Source organism: Macaca thibetana, chromosome 15 (genome assembly GCF_024542745.1).
Source record: "Macaca thibetana thibetana isolate TM-01 chromosome 15, ASM2454274v1, whole genome shotgun sequence".
NCBI classification, from domain to species: Eukaryota; Metazoa; Chordata; class Mammalia; order Primates; family Cercopithecidae; genus Macaca; species Macaca thibetana.
Window position 1 is genome coordinate 61,850,478 of NC_065592.1, and position 17,970 is coordinate 61,868,447.

At 41.7% G+C, this 17,970-nt stretch overlaps 2 protein-coding genes across 2 annotated transcripts in view; both read right to left on the reverse strand.

The window, feature by feature from the left end:
* ADAMTSL1 (ADAMTS like 1) overlaps window positions 1–17,970 on the reverse strand; it is a 419,209-nt gene that overhangs the window by 154,495 nt on the left and 246,744 nt on the right. The window lies entirely within an intron of this gene.
* On the reverse strand, window positions 13,266–14,997 carry LOC126937694 (perilipin-2-like). Its single transcript, XM_050761339.1, has one exon. The coding sequence runs from the start codon at window positions 14,909–14,911 to the stop codon at window positions 13,598–13,600; it is 1,314 nt and encodes a 437-aa protein (XP_050617296.1). The 5' UTR covers window positions 14,912–14,997; the 3' UTR covers window positions 13,266–13,597.

Consider the following 17,970-nt stretch of genomic DNA (forward strand, 5'->3'; position numbering starts at 1 on the left):
CAAAGATCGAAAGAGACAAAGGAGGCCATTACATAATGGTAAAGGGATCAATTCATCAGGAAGAGCTAACTATCCTCAACATATATGCACCCAATACAGGAGCACCCAGATTCATAAAGCAAGTCCTTAGAGACTTACAAAGAAACTTAGACTCCCATACAATAATAATGGGAGACTTTAACACCCCACTGTCAACATTAGACAGATCAACGAGACAGAAAGTTAACAAGGATATCCAGGAATTGAACTCAACTCTGCAGCAAGCAGACCTAATAGACATCTACAGAACTCTCCACCCCAAATCAACAGAATATACATTCTTCTCAGCACCACATTGCACTTATTCCAAAATTGACCACATAGTTGGAAGTAAAGCACTCCTCAGCAAATGTACAAGAACAGAAATTATAACAAACTGTCTCTCAGACCACAGTGCAATCAAACTAAAATTCAGGACTAAGAAACTCAATCAAAACTGCTCAACTACATGGAAACCGAACAACCTGCTCCTGAATGACTACTGGGTACATAACGAAATGAAGGCAGAAATAAAGATGTTCTTTGAAACCAATGAGAACAAAGATACAACATACCAGAATCTCTGGGACACATTTAAAACAGTGTGTAGAGGGAAATTTATAGCACCAAATGCCCTAAGCGAAAGCAGGAAAGATCTAAAATTGACACCCTAACATCACAATTAAAAGAACTAGAGAAGCAAGAGCAAACACATTCCAAAGCTAGCAGAAGGCAAGAAATAACTAAGATCAGAGCAGAACTGAAGGAGATAGAGACACAAAAAACCCTCCAAAAAATCAATGAATCCAGGAGCTGGTTTTTTGAACAGATCAACAAAATTGATAGACTGCTAGCAAGACTAATAAAGAGGAAAAGAGAGAAGAATCAAATAGATGTAATAAAAAATGATAAAGGGGATATCACCACTGACCCCACAGAAATACAAACTACCATCAGAGAATACTATAAACACCTCTGTGCAAATAAACTAGAAAACCTAGAATAAATGGATAATTTCCTGGACACTCACACTCTCCCGAAACTAAACCAGGAAGAAGTTGAATCCCAGAATAGACCAATAGCAGGCTCTGAAATTGAGGCAATAATTAAAAGTCTGCCAACCAAAAAGAGTCCAGGACCAGATGGATTCACAGCCGAATTCTACCAGAGGTACAAGGAGGAGCTGGTACCATTCCTTCTGAAACTATTCCAATCAATAGAAAAAGAGGGAATGCCCCATAACTCATTTTATGAGGCCAACATCATCCTAATACCAAAGCCTGGCAGAGACACAACAAAAAACCAGAATTTTAGACCAATATCCCTGATGAACATCGATGCAAAAATCCTCAATAAAATACTAGCAAACCGAATCCAACAGCGCATCAAAAAGCTTATCCACCATGATCAAGTGGGCTTCATCCCTGGGATGCAAGGCTGGTTCAACATATGCAAATCAATAAACATAATCCAGCATATAAACAGAACCAAAGACAAAAACCACATGATTATCTCAATAGATGCAGAAAAGGCCTTTGACAAAATTCAACAGCCCTTCATGCTAAAAACTCTCAATCAATTCGGTATTGATGGAATGTATCTCAAAATAATAAGAGCTAGGGATGTAAAGGACCTCTTCAAGGAGAACTACAAACCACTGCTCAGTGAAATAAAAGAGGACACAAACAAATGGAAGAACATTCCATGCTCATGGATAGGAAGAATCAATATTGTGAAAATGGCCATACTGCCCAAGGTAATTTATAGATTCAATACCATCCCCATGAAGCTACCAATGACTTTCTTCACAGAATTGGAAAAAACTGCTTTAAAGTTCATATGGAACCAAAAAAGACCCCTCATTGCCAAGACAATCCTAAGCCAAAAGAACAAAGCTGGGGGCATCATGCTACCTGACTTCAAACTATACTACAAGGCTACAGTAACCAAAACAGCATGGTACTGGTACCAAAACAGAGATATAGACCAATGGAACAAAACAGAGCCCTCAGAAATAATACCACACATCTACAGCCATCTGATCTTTCTTTGACAAACCTGACAAAAACAAGAAATGGGGACCAGATTCCCTATTTAATAAATGGTGCTGGGAAAATTGGCTAGCCATAATTAGAAAGCTGAAACTGGATCCCTTCCTTACTCCTTATACGAAAATTAATTCAAGATGGATTAGAGACTTAAATGTTACACCTAAAACCATAAAAACCCTAGAAGAAAACCTAGGTAATACCATTCAGGACATAGGCATGGGCAAGGACTGCATGTCTAAAACACCAAAAGCAATGGCAACAAAAGCCAAAATTGACAAATAGGATCTCATTAAACTAACGAGCTTCTGCACAGCAAAAGAAACTACCATCAGAGTGAACAGGCAACCTACAGAATGGGAGAAAATTTCTGCAATCTACTTATCTGACAAAGGGCTAATATCCAGAAGCTACAAAGAACTCAAACAAATTTACAAGAAAAAAACAAACAACCCCATCAAAAAGTGGGCAAAGGATATGAACAGATACTTCTCAAAAGAAGACGTTCATACAGCCAACAGACACATGAAAAAGTGCTCATCATGCCTCAACATCAGAGCAATGCAAATCAAAACCACAATGAGATACCATCTCACACCAGTTAGAATGACAATCATTAAAAAATCAGGAAACAACAGGTGCTGGAGACGATGTGGAGAAATAGGAACACTTTTACACTGTTGGTGGGACTGTAAACTAGTTCAACCATTGTGGAAAGCAGTGTGGAGATTCCTCAAGGATCTAGAACTAGAAATACCATTTGACCCAGCCATCTCATTACTGGGGATATACCCAAAGGATTATAAATCATGCTGCTATAAAGACACATGTACACGTATGTTTATTGCAGCACTATTCACAATAGCAAAGACTTGGAATCAACCCAAATGTCCATCAGTGACAGACTGGATTAAGAAAATGTGGCACATATATATATATACATATATATACACCATGGAATACTATGCAGCCATAAAAAAAGATGAGTTCGTGTCCTTTGTAGGGTCATGGATGCAGCTGGAAACCGTCATTCTAAGCAAACTATTGCAAGAACAGAAAACCAAACACCACATGTTCTCACTCATAGGTGGGAATTGAACAATGAGATCACTTGGACACAGGAAGGGGAACATCACACACTGGGGCCTATTGTGGGGAGCAGGGAGTGGGGAGGGATAGCATTATGAGATATACTTAATGTAAATGACGAGTTAATGGGTGCAGCACACCAACATAGCACATGCATACATATGCAACAAACCTGTGCCTTGTGCACATGTACCCTAGAGCTTAAAGTATAATAATAAAAATAAAATAAAATAAAATAAAATAAAATAAAATAAAATAAAATGAGGTCCCTAGGGTGGATCCTAATCCAATAGGAATGGTATCCTTATGAAAGGGGAAATTTGGACACCATGACAGAGATGCACAGAGGGAAAGATGGCTGTGCATCAGATAAGATGCTGTAGCGCTCTACTTAGAATAGCTACATAGGAAGTACTGTAGAATGTAAAAGGCAGTAAATCCAATCAAATTGCAAGGAGGCTTGAGTTGAATGAGTTGAGATGGTGAGGGCAACACTGCTGGAAGAGGAAGGGCTTGAATCAGACCTTGACCTTGAAGTAGGAACATGAAGAACACCCTAGACAAGAAAAGCTGGAAGCAAATTCATAGATTCACAGAGGGGAAGATAGCCATGCGAAGGAGGGATTAGAGGGACACATTCACAGGCTGACAGCTGCTAAAGATTGCTGGCAGACCATCAGAAGATAGGAAGAGGCAAGGAAGGCCCCTACTCCTACAGGTTTTAGAGGGAAATGGCCCTGTCCGCACTTTGATTTCAGACACTAGTCTTGGAATACATTTCTATTATTCTAAGCCACCCAGTTTGTTTGTTATAGTAGGCCCAGCAGATTAATACACTCTCTTGAGTCAGTTCTTGTGAGTAGTTTTTAATCCATCTAGTTACATTGCAAATAGAAATCTTTCTGGACATTTATATTCATGAGTTTTCTCTACAAGTGAAATGCCTAGGAAGGCCAGTCTTTATGTCAGGATCTATGGTTTTGATTCTATTATCTTCTGTAAGATTCTGCCTCCTCTTTCCTTTCATGATAATTGTCTTTGCAGTCTTACAGACTTCATTTTTAATTCTACCCATCTATTCAGCCACTCGCATGTGTATGTGTACTTGTATTCATGCATTTACTTGTTGAAAATCTGGTATGTACTGAGAATTATGCTGAATGATTGGGACACAGAGATTTTCAAAATATTCTTGATTTTAAGAGTTTTTAGAGACAACCATAAGATGCTGTAACGAATACTATTCATTATTTATCCATTTAATTAGTATTTATTGAACACTTTTTGTGCGCCAGGCTTTATGTAAGGAGACAGAGTAGTAAATGAGTCGGACCTCAACCCTATTTGCCTGGGGCACAGAGTCTAGTCTATGAAGCAGATAAGCACAATCTAAGACAGAATCATAGATTGGGAGTTTAGAGGAATGAGGTAGTATCATCAATGGCTTCCTCACGATGGTGATATCCAGATTGAGTCTTGACAGGTGAATAAGTGGTAGCCAGGCAAAGGCAGAAGTAAAAAGAAGGTATTCCAGGCTGAATGAGGTATAAGAATGCTTCCATGAAGCATTCAGGGAACTGGGAGTTTGAAATTCCCATGCTCAGGACTAGAAAGAACATTGAGGCTGAGCGTGGTGGCTCATACCTGTAATACTAGCACTTTGGGAGGCCAAGGTGGGCAGATCATCAGAGGTCAGGAGTTTGAGACCAGCCTGGCCAACATGGTGAAACCCAGTCTCTATTAAAAATACAAAAATTAGCCAGGCGTGGTGGTGCGTGCCTGTAATCCCAGCTACCTGGGAGGCTGAGGCAGGAGAATTGCTGGAACCGGGGAAGCGGGGCTGCAGTGAGCCGAGATCTCACCACTGCACTGTAGCCTGGGTGACAGAGGGAGACTCCTCTCAAAAAAAAAAAAAAAAAAAAAAAAAAAGAAAAGAAAAGAAAAGAAAGAAAGAAACAACATTGAGTAGAAAGCCTAGTAAATCCATGGAAAACTCTACTTCTTGCTCTTCTCTTCTCTCCTTGATGTAATTACGTAGGGGTGGGTGGGGGCGGGGGAGACTGGGAAGCAGAGGTGCTTTGGGCAGCCAAACCGTTAATGACAAAGGTGACTTCAGCTCACTATCCTTCAAAATCACAGCCTCATGGATTAGGCTTCTTGACCTCCCCTAATCCGCTGAGTGCCGGAATGGCCAGCAGGCTCTTTTCCTGTCTGTCCCGACATTTGCCAGCCTTAGTGAGAAGTTTGGCAGGACACGGCACAGGGTGACATGGTGCTTCAAGTAGGCCCTCTACCCTGCTTAAGCAGACCATGAAACCAATTTAAGCCTGGCTTGGCAGAGGAATGCAAAAAATGAAGCCATTTCCCCTGGAGACATCTCCCTGTCTGTCTCAGGAGATTGATATGTGAGAAGACAGGAGAGGAAGCAGGTAGCTATTGATGCAGGGGTGATTAATTCCCTCAGGGCTGGGGAGACACACACACACACACACACACACACACACAGATAGTAGACATGGACACACATATACACATAGACATTGACATACATGCATATGCCTGATGCACACACATACGCACCCCTGTGGGCAGTGCCTGCTGTTTGCACAGGCTTCCTATTCACACAGATGTTCTATTCACATGATGTGGGGAACAGCAGCCCATGTACTTTCTAGCCCTGAAGGGTGTTGACTTGGGGAGTGAGAATGAGGCTTTCCACAAATGTTTTTATATATGACCACACAAAAATGACCTAAACTGATTTTTCAAGTTAGGTTCAAAGATCTCTTCATGTAGAATGCATGTTTTACTCTTTGATGTTTTGGTATCTTAGGGCGAGTTAAGGGATTATTATCAGGCTGAAGCCTGAATAAATTGAAACCCTCACATTAGGATTTATATTGGCTTATTAAATCCCTCATTTGTTTTTGATTATCCATGATTCTCATTTATTGCTAGGACTTTTATCCCTGGGACACTATTTTTAAACACACTTGGATCTGATAGAACTGATGAATTGGCCTAAATCCCTAAGTTATATTTACTAAGTAGGAGACACGTGAGCATAATGTCAAGAACCAGACTGCCCCAGAACTTTGAATTTCAACATACCATCCACTTCCATCTGTGTTTTATGACCTTGGGAAAGTTACCCTCTTTGAATGCCAACTCGTTTATCTATAAAATAAGGACGATAACAATAATTACAATAATAGCTTCCAGTAGTTATTGGGTGCTTGCTATGTGCTGGGTACTGCTGTAAGAACTTCACATGTACTAATTCATTTAATCCTCATGGCAACCCTAAGATCTAGGTGCTATTATTATGCCGTTTTATATATAGGGCAATTGAAGTAACTTGGCTAAGTTCACATAGCTAGTTGTAAGAGATCCAGGATTTGACCCTAAGTAGTCTCACTCCAGAGTTCGTAATCGTGTTTTTCCCTGCTAGCCTCTAGCTTGTACAGGTGTTGGAAACAAAATACCATGTGGTAGCTGCCACCATTATTATTGCTATCATTGTTGTTATAATATTATTTCTCATACACAAGAGAGAAAAATAGAAAGAATTTGTCTTTGGAGTTCCTTTTTGCTTATGCTTAGAATTACTGCTATTGCTATCCCCAAGTTAGAGTAACTGTTTTTCTATTTAATTTTCCTTGCCTCCCACATTTACAATAGTTCACTGTTTTGCTTCATGCAGCCTCACATTCTCTAGGCCACAGAGAATTTTCTAGTTGCCCTCTGACCCTCAGAGCAGATTATCTATTTTTCCAGCTAGGAAAACAGAAACAGTGGGGGCAACCCAGCAACTAGATTCTGAATAAGAACACTGGGTTACACACAACTTGCAAACAAAAACCATGGAGAGTGTTTTTACCCCAAGCCACACAGAGGTCAGATGAATTCCTATTTCTTGACTATCATTCATTTATACTAAATTACTAGAAAAATCCTCAAGCTTTATGAATGCAACCATCTTCTTTCTTTCCCACTCTCGTTGTCTAGCTGACCTCTTACCCTCTACTCTTCACTCTCAAATAGCAAGGAATGCTTTTCTTGTTGATGGTTAAGAACATGTTTGAAGCACAGAAGATTTTTACCTGGGGTAACTGCATATCATATTCAATTCCTTTCCATAGTTTTAAAGACTAAGATGTAGAGAAAGCACAAAACCTCTCAAAGCAGGGCTGTAAGAAAATCCTTTCTTACCCTAGTGAAAAATATATGATGTCTAGTGACCATCTGGGTCCCCTATTCTATCACAGGAGTCCAGCTCTTAGTGCATTTTATCAATTGAAACACTCAAATATAGAATCTATTCTTAAATAACCAGGAACTCACAAAAAGGCTTTACATACATTAATTCATTTATCTGCACAAAACCCCTATGAGATAGGTACTTTTAAAAATCTTTATCTTATAGATAAGCAAATGAGGACAGAGAGGGGTTAAGTGACTTGCTTAAGGACACAGTGAGTGGTGGAACCAGAATTTGAACTCAGGAAGTCTGGTTCTAGACACTACATTCTGAATCACTAAAGTAGCTCTTGGTTCTTCTGGTTTATGATAAACACCGAGCTTGAAATTGGAAAACATTACTTTTCAGGCTTTGAGCTTTGCCAGTCAGTGTCTATTTGGACAAGTGGCTTAATACCTCTGGCCTCTCTTTTCTCACAGATAAAATGGGAGGATTTAACTGAATTACATTCTGGGATTCTACAACCCTAGTCACTAAGGGAGACTCATTGGTCAAATTGTTAGATTCCAGACACATCTGTCAGCTAAATTTCTTACCATTCTGGTTTTGTGGAATGTAAAGAATGAAGCCATATGACCTTTTGGTATCGATAGGACTAATAGTGCTAATAAAGCCTACTGGGCAGTGATGAGAGTTTGACGTGCACCAAGTTCTTCATGTGACCATGATCCCTCAATCACTAGAAGTGAAGGAATCCCAAGGCCACTTGAAGATCATGGACTCACTGGTGAAGTGACGTGATTCATCCATATTATCTGGCATGGGCATGGGGCCCTGGAGTGGAAGTCTTCCTTGTACTTCACTTTTTTTTTTGAGACAGAGTTTCATTCTTGTTGCCCAGGCTGGATGCAATGGCTTGATCTCAGCTCACTGCAACCTCCACCTCCCGGGTTCAAGCGGTTCTCCTGCCTCAGCCTCCCGAGTAGCTGGGATTACAGGTATGTGCCATCATGCCCAGCTAATTTTTGTATTTTTAGTAGAGACAAGGTTTCTCCATGTTGGTCAGTCTGGTCTCAAACCTCTGACCTCAGGTGATCCACCTGCCTCGGCCTCCCAAAGTGCTGGGATTACAGGTGTGAGCCACTACGCCCATCCTGTACTTTACCTTTTTAATTGACCTTTCAGGCAGAGAGAGTTCTATGTGGACAAGTGGGCACATTTGATACTCAGAAAATGCATCTATTTCAGATACTAGTCTGTTCACAGAGGAGGGTTTTGGGGCTCCCAAAATGTGGTAAGTAGCACATAATTACACAGTTATGGAAATGGCATAAATGTTGGGGTAGGCTTTCATTTAAAGTTTACCTCTGCACAGAGAGGCAATGGAAAGAGAATTTTACACATTTGAGAATGAAACAACATAGCAAGATATTATCTTCAAATATATCAGACTTCAACACATTATTTTCGTATGTGTTAAGAGAAAGGAATATAATCCATGGGACCACTTTCTACACACATAGAAACACACAACTGCAGTAAGAGCATGTGTGGTAAAAAGTAGTCTACCTGTTGCCAACCTTATCATGCAGAGTTACCCTCCTGGAGGAGTTAGGTATGGAAGGGTGAGCTGGAAAACAGCACTTTTTCTTTTCTAGATCAAGGGAGGGTCAATCCAGCTCACATGTGGTTTCACTTCACTCCACCATGGGTCAGTTATATTGTCAACTTCTATTGAGTTAAAGATAAAGTGCCTGACACTATCCATTTTCACATAAGGTGTTTCTAGGTGTGCCCGGGATGTGCCTTCCCAAGGCCTATGGTAGTACCTAGCAGGTAACACAGAAAAAAGAAGAGAGAAATGGAAGCATTCCTGGCCCCCAGACTGTCATCTCACTGTCTCCCCTCACCTGTGACCACATGGCCTACCATTTATGCTCCCTAACCCCCAAAAGCCACAGAGTCAAACTGGACAGTGGGGGCACATCTTGTGAAGGAGATCTGGCTCCATATCAGCTTCTCCTCCCTATTAGAATTTTGGCATCATTTTCTCATGAAAGGAGCATTGATAAATGGTCTAGTTATGGTAGTTTTACATCAATAAATATCTTGCTTGCATCAATTTCCTTCCGTGGTTTTCTACAGCACGATGAAACTTAAAATTGTGCATACTCTGCTCATCACGTTCTCTGATTTTTGTTGGCATGCTAGTCTAGGGAGAAAGTTGAGGCAGGAAAAGTATGGTAGAAGGAGGTGGGGGGTCTGTTGCCCATCTACAAAGATTTTTTTTTTTTTTTTTAAATTTGAGAGAATTTCCCTAGCAAGTGCATCAGTGACATAAGCTTTGTGAGCCCAGGAGGTTGAGGCTGCAGTCAGCCATGATTACACCATTGCATTCCAGCCTGGGTGACACAGCAAGACCCTGTCTCAAAAAAAAAAAAAAAAAAAAAAAAAAAAGACCAAAAGAAAAAGAAAAAGGGTGCAATCCGATTTCTCAAAGAGCATCCTGAGCACATTCAGTAACGATCTACGGTGTCCTCCCATTTGCACTTTGACTCTAATAAAGGAGTAACCCATATTTGACATATGGGGTTTTACTAATGCCAGAGTATACATTTCCTGACACTTTTACTTTTTAAACTTCAAAACAACTTGAATGTCCATTTCACATCTGAGAGATCTCTGTAGCACTGCTGTTTCTCTGTGCTAAGCAAATCTTCCAATGACATCTGTACAATAAGCAAGCATTTTGAAGACCGATCAGATAGTGGGGCTCTGAAAACCAACCCTCTGAAATCGCTCATGTGGCAAGGGATGAAGGGATGCCCTAAAAGAAGAAATAAGGAGAGACTAATAATTCAGTATCTTGTACTTCTATAACACCTAGTTTCACAGAACTCAGAAAACTTTGCAAAACATTCTAACCGAAGAATTCTTGAGTTTACCACTGAGGGAGACGGCAAGTCATTGGTATTGCATGAACCATGTGGTCCTTCTGTCTTCCATACTTTTTCACCATTGCCTGAAATGCAACATAAATACGTTGCCCTGTCTTCTAGATCTCTCTCATATGTCCTGAGCTATGAGAGGTGTCTGAGGCAGCATGGCACCTTGGAGAACACAGGAAAGCTGTAGATAAATTGTGAGGCTTCAAGTTCCAGTGTTGTCCATAGGGACAGAGGTTTAATAAAAGTTAATTTGATCCATTTTTAACAGTCAGCATAGTGATTATTGCATTATGTGGTTACAGGACACAAATCTATCAGATTCCTGGTCATTGAGAGTAACTAGAGATACTCTTACACAGTGGAATCAAGCAATTTTAGGCTTACCTGGAAGACTGAAAGGGGACGGAAGGCAGGGCACAAAACTGCCCTGAGGTTTCTTGAAAAGCCTGGATTGGGACTCTGGGGGAATATCTAATTAGTAGATCAATAACATGTGTGATTAGATTTTTAAGAAAAAATATTTTACCAGCTCTAAGAACAAGAGACTCAGCTCAGTGGTTACCTTCTCAAGGTCACCTTCTCTAACCTGGATTAGGTGAATCCATCATCTCTGTGTTTCCATAAAACACTGGTTGATATCTCTAACATGACTGTTATGGGTCTGTCTTGTAACAATCTGTTTGTATATTGGTTTCCTAATAAGTTGTTAGTGCCTGGCCCAGGGTCTATGTCCTAGACTTTATTGTTTCTCCAGAACCTATGACACAGTAAGAATTTTATAAATGTTAGCTGAACTGTGCTGGATTTTCTCTTAACCAGTAGAAAATGCCCACCCTCCCAAGGATTAGAGCTAATAGAAGCAGATAATGAAGGCCAGGCATTCTTGGTCTAGACTGGGCAGTACCTTTCCTCTATAACAGAGCCTGTCTTTCCTTCAGGAAAAAAGGTGAGAACACAGTTTTCTAAAGTGCACACAAATCACCTACATCCTCCAATCAAGGACTGCTTCTTACAAAGATACATAAAAAACCCTATAAAACCCCAAACTAATCTCTATTACCATTCATAGAGTACTTAGTATGAGCTAGGCACTGTGCTGAGCGCTTAACACACTTATCCTCACGACCACTCTCTGGGGTTAAAGAGGAAGAAACTGAAGTTCTGAGAAGTTCAACAACCCACCCAAGGCCAAAGAGGTAGTGTATCATATGAACTGGATTTTAACCCTGATTTGTGGGACTCAGAAGCCCATGCTCTCACAGCTGGAATGAAGGGCTAGGAATCAGTCATTTACACCTTAGTGTGAATTAGTTTAGGTAGTTTTCTTTTCCTAATTCTTTTTTTTTTTTTTTTTTTTTTTTTTTTTTTTTTTTTTTTGAGACGGAGTCTCGCTTTGTCGCCCAGGCTGGAGTGCAGTGGCCAGATCTCAGCTCACTGCAAGCTCCGCCTCCCGGGTTTACGCCATTCTCCTGCCTCAGCCTCCCGAGTAGCTGGGACTACAGGCGCCCACCACCTCGCCCGGCTAGTTTTTTTTTGTATTTTTAGTAGAGACGGGGTTTCACCATATTAGCCAGGATGGTCTCGATCTCCTGACCTCGTGATCCGCCCGTCTCGGCCTCCCAAAGTGCTGGGATTACAGGCTTGAGCCACCGCGCCCGGCTCTTTTCCTAATTCTTAGCTGAGTTGAATTGAATGGGGATGGGGGAGGTGGAGAGTGAAGAAAAAGAGTTGAAAGAGGTGAGAAGACTATACCCTGTACAAGTGACTGAGAAGGGTCAGCTGGGAATTTGGGTAGTCAAAAGACAATGTGACTGAGAATAAGTCTTTAGGGGAGAGAGGGAACAAGCACCAGGAAAGTCAGAAAGAGAGTGGCACAGAAAAGGAGGCAAGGACCCAGGTTTGCCCTGGGGAAAGAGAAGAGAAGTGGGGTGGGGGGGTGGAGAGAGAGAAAGAGTGTGTGTGTGGGTGGGTGGTGGTGGGGGGGGTGGTGGTGGTGGGAGTGGTGGTGCTGGTAATTTACAACATGAACAAGCATCACCAAAGCATAAGCTGGACCAGTGGCAGAGCAAAGATACAAAGCTTCTTCCTGATTTATAAGCAAAGGATGCATCTCTGCATGTCTTAGTATTTCTTTATATTTTTTTAAGGATATGAGCTTTTTGCCTAATAACTCAGTGGTGGGTTTGAACACATTCACTTTAGGTCTACTAGACTTCTCTTTTAGCATGCTTCATTTCCTATGTGTTGGGCTCTGCCCTGAGAAATCTGTACTCTAATGAATTTTTGACTGTCTTTGAAATGCTCACTTTCACCAAGAGCCCAGTCCTACTCTCATTAACTCAGAGTATAAGATGAAGGTTATCTGATAGAGATGAAGCAGACCTTGTTAACTTGTGATGTTTACTAGGTTGTAAGCTGCTGTGAGACTACAGTTGGTTCTTTACACTGCGGTCATTCCCATGCTTACACCGTGGTACCCAGGACAGTGTGAAAGACAGACGGGATGATGGATGGATCTATAAACACAGTGATAGAGGGACAGACAGCCTCGGGCTCTCAGTAACTGCTTTGGAATTAAACATACCTTGTTCCAAGTTTGGACCTGCCACTGGCTAGTTACAAGATATCTCACTAACGACTGTTTCCTCAGCTGTAAAGTTAGGATAGGAATGGAATCACTCTTACAAAATTGTGGGGAAGATTAAGCAAAACAATGTATATAAAGTGATGGGCACAGTGCCATGCATATTGTAAGTGCTTAATAAATAGAAGCTTTATTTATTAATAAAGGTATTAATTTTATTTATTTATTTATTTTTATCCTGCAGTGAATTTTATTAAATTCAAACGTAGTATTATTCCTATTTGAGAAATAAAAGGCTAAAATCAAGTTTTACAAGTAATCATCATGAGATAAACCAGTGAAGAGGACTTTTCAGATCATACCAGAGCTGATACCAGTTTCTACCCCAGCCCACATGAAGATGTTTTTATTCAATACAAACAGGAACAGAGGCAACACAATGGCCACAGAATGAGAACATACGTGCACTTGAATTTTTTCTGAGTTCTGGCTATAGGCTCTGACAAGCCTAGCATTCTTTTCTTACCAGGTGAACAGAATCATCTGCTAATGCCAGAAACTTTAAAGCTCTTAATTCAGCTAGAAACAACTATAATTGAGGGCCTTTTTACTAGCTTCTTGCTTCCCAATTTAGGGTTGCCTAGCAAGTTAATTTCAACATAACAGGTCATCTGCCTGGCCACATCATGCACTAGTGACAGGGGCAGGTTTAATGAGTTTTGTGCTCAGATCGCTGGGTCTCCTGGCTGCTCTTGTCCATCTCTGCACCTTGGTCCTGAGCATTCTGAGACTCAGTCAGCTGAGGATAAAAGGGACCTACCAGCCAGTTGAGGGGCGTGTTGTTAACAAGATAATCCATCACATCATCTAAAGATTCCTTCATTTTCTGCAGCTGCCCCTTGCTAGAAGTGAGGAGGCTGTCAGACACTTCCTTAAAGGAGGCAGCACTGCGGAACACTGAGTAGATGTCGCCTGCCATCACCCCCATGTGCTTGGCCTGATCTTGGATGTTCTGCGGTACCCCTTGGATGTTGGACAGCAGGTTGTGGCACGTGGTCTGGAGCTGCTGAGTCAGGTTGTGGGCAATTTCAAGAGTACGTGACTCAATGTGCTCAGCACAGTGGGACTCATCAGTATCATCGTATCCAATGCTCCTTTTCCACTCCACCCATGAGAGGTAGAGCTTATCCTGAGCATCCAGAATTTTCTGATTGGCACTATGCACATTCTTCCTGGCAAATTCAATCAGGTGAACAGTAGAATGGAGCTGAGAAATGGTCTCTTGGCTTTTTTGCTTAGCTTCTTTAACCCTGCTGAGAGCCTGCTGGTAGGCACGGGAGCGAAGCTTGGTAGATAGGGATCCCAGTCTAACATAATAACTTGGCTTCTGAACCAGATCAAATCCTTCAACTTTTTTTGCTTCTTTTTCTAGTTCTTCCTCAGTGAGAGGGAGGTACTGTTCTACCAACAGCTCTGATTTGGTGAGTGCATTTTCTACGCCACTGTTCACGAGCTGCATCATCCGACTCCCCAATACTGTGTTAATGCTGCCACTGACCACAGACTTGGTCTTCTCCACACTGCCAGTCACTGCCCCTTTGGTCTTGTCCATCACCCCTGTGATCGTGCTGGCCACAGAATCGTTGGCCCCAGTCACGGTAGTCGTCACAGCATCTTTTGCCCCAGTCACAGCACCTTTGGCATTGGCAACAATCGGAGTTGATGGCTGATTCAGAATAGGCAGTCTCTCCTCAATCCTGTCTAGCCCCTTACAGGCATAGATATTGGCAACTGCAATTTGCGGCTCTAGCTTCTGGATGATGGGCAGAGCACTGGTCATGGCCACGGAGGTGATGGTCTTCACGCCCTTCTCTGCCATCTCACACACAGACTTCAGGTAGGGATATTGGTCCTTTGTACTGAGATAGGCTGAGGACATGAGGTCATACGTGGAGCTCACCAAGGGCAGGTTGATCACCCGAGTCACCACACTCGGTTGTGGATCAACTGCAACGGATGCCATTTTTCTTCCTGGAGAAAGAAATCGACGGACTGCAGCGAAGGGCGGAGAGCAGGCGCGTCCCTAAGGCGACTCCGGCTGCCACCACCCGGTCCTAATTTTATTAATTAATTAGGTATTTAATTAATTAGGTATGGAGGGAGGCCATACCTTGCTCAAAGATGACCTGTGAAGGTCAGCAAGGATATGGGGGCAAGATGCCCTGTGCCTTATCTCTACCATGATGTGGCTTTTCCTTTTTTCCTTCTTTTCTTTCCTTTACTCTCTTTGTTCCTTCTTTCCTTCCTCACTTTCTCCTTCTTCCCTCCCGCAAACATTAGAGGAGACAACTGGCTAGGAATAACACAATTCATAGATGCTTCCTGATTTCTTCCTGCCTTATCCCAGGCCGTTGCGGCCATCGGGACACAGCAGCTCATTTCAAGATCACACTTCTTGTCAAGATAGTGAGTTCTTGTGATATCCGGTCATTTAAAAGTGTGTAGCACCTCCCCATTCTCCCTCGCTCCTACTTTCACCATGTGAAGTGCCTACCCCTGCTCTGCCTTCCACTATGATTGGAAATTTCCTGAGGCCTCTCCAAAAGCAGCTGCTGCTATGCTTTCTGTACAGCCTGCAGAACTGTGAGCCAATTAAACTCTTTTCTCTTTTCTTCCATTTTTTTTTCTTTTTGAGTTGCATGACTGCATGGTGCACTCATGGCTCACTGCAGCTTTGACCTCCTGAGCTCAAGCGATCCTCCCACCTCAGTCTCCCGAGTAGCTGGGACAACAGGTGCATGCCACTGTGGCTGGCTAATTTCTGTATTCTTTGTAGAGACAGGGTTTCACAATGTTGCCCAGACTGGTCTCAAACTCCTGGGCTCAAGTGATCCTCCCACCTCAGTCTCCCAAAGTGCTGGAATTACAGACACAAGCCACTATGCCCAGTGCCTCTTCTCTTTATAAATTACCTAGTCTCGGATATTTGTTTATAGCAATGTGAGAACAGCCTAATACACCAGCCCATGCTACAGAGCAAGTGAGAAAGCCAACATCTGTCTGATCTGAAAACCCTACGATATTTCTTTTTTTCCAGGCAGTGTCTCTACTCCTGGTGGGGAATATTTAGCTTTGGCATTGCCAACTCTCCTCTTGGTCTTGTCCTACTGAAGTTTCCCCATTCTTAAAAATTGCCAAGATCCCCCCATTAGGAAAAATCATGTCTGGTAAAAAAGAAACACCATGATGAGATGACAATCAACTATCTCTTCCAGAGGCATATATATATGATCAAAGTAAGTCATGGCTTGGTATTTAACAGCATCACTACTAGTGGAATAAGTGTCAAGCTCCAGGCAATTTGGGCAGAGGGCCCTTTCTACCTGTGTGAATCGTATAGTAGCTCCTTTAGGCAGCCAGAAAGGTGTCTGTGTCTACCCACTCAGTGACCAGAGTCGATAGCAGTAAATTACAGAGAAGGCACCACTTTCAGCTGTTCTAGCATGCAGCCTACGGCCCATGTCTGTGCCTGTCTAGGCCTCAAGGACGGCAACTCCCCATGTAAAAATTGAAGCCTCATGAGAAGGTAATGAGCATCTACAGGTCTGGCAGCTGTGTTAATGCAGCGACAATCATTCTTCCCTTAGGTTTCCTGTGTCCCTGACATAAACACCAAAGTGCACTGCAGCCCTGGATAAAGATAACTAGATAAAATGATGAAGAGAAAGAGGGAATGGAAAAGACATGAATGAAGGAAGAATTCACTATGAAAAAGAAGGTAGCTGGCTGGGCTCTGCTTTGTGACAGATCTTTCTGCACCTGCAGTAGATAACCTAAGAACCGACTAACCTTGGCTGGCGCCATGACAGGAATAATATTTTCAGAAGTATGAACTGTTCCTGAACTGCATCTGCCAGATTATTGGATACAAATCAGAGCATTCTCTTTTTCACTCCCTCATTTTTATGTCGCTTTAACGTCTCTTTTTCTCTATCTCTTTCTCAGGTCTTTTTCCTACTTTGTTTTCCAAGTTTAAGGAACATAGTAATATAGCATATTTCTAACTATAAGGTCAATAGAAAAACTCTTCTCATCAAATTGTTCATGAGGCCTTCTGCTCAAAATTTCCAAAGAAGGCATCTTGTATACTTAGGAAGCAATAATCATCATTTCAAAGCATCAGCCAAATTATTGCCTGCTCTTAAATTGTTACTTTAGGACTTTGGAAACACTAGATTGTAGGGAAAGCAAAAAACTGAAGGAAAAAACAAAGATTTATTTTGGGAAACTCCACATTAGTACTGTTGATTGATTTGTAAGGTGGAAGGTTTTGAGCTATAAACCTCCAATGTTTCATCACCATATCCACAGGAGAAAGCTATCTGCTGGTGCTATTTCCATTCTCATGGTGCTTATGAACAATGAGGTTGATGACTGGTACAGATACATCAACTCTCAGTGCAGTGAATAACTCAGGAGGTTTAAGTTAATAAGTGTCTTAAGAAGAGCAGCACTTAAGGCATCCAAGATTTAGAAAATAGAGTGACCCCTCCAGGACCATTCCCAAACTCTGGCTTTGGCTGCTACAGGGAACAAAGTGGGTCTTGTTCACTACTGTATCTCCCACACTATGCTTGGCATAAAGCAGGCATTCAATAGACGTTTGTTCAATGGAGACTAAAGGAAGAGAAATTCTCGTTATCTTAAAGGGCATCATAACATTCTAAATGGAGGGATGCAGGATATGTATATCCCTTTACACATAAACAAACATTATAAAAACATTAAGGCATTATAAAAACATTCAGCATTTCAGTGTGGAACCATCCTTGCTGCCCCAATGCTTTCACCTGCATTTTTCTTATGGCCATGTAAGTCTTGTTCCCTGCAGACTTTTCGTGACTCTTTATAGTTAAAGCCAGTTCCTGTTTTGTAACGAATAGAGGTGCTTTGTCTTTGGAACTTAAATTTGACTCAAGGTATTTTTCTGATTAGAATTTAATTTTTCCTTCTTTGTTGAAAAGTTTCAATTCTGTGGATAATTATCATTTCCTTCAAAGAATCACAGAATATTAGAGCTGG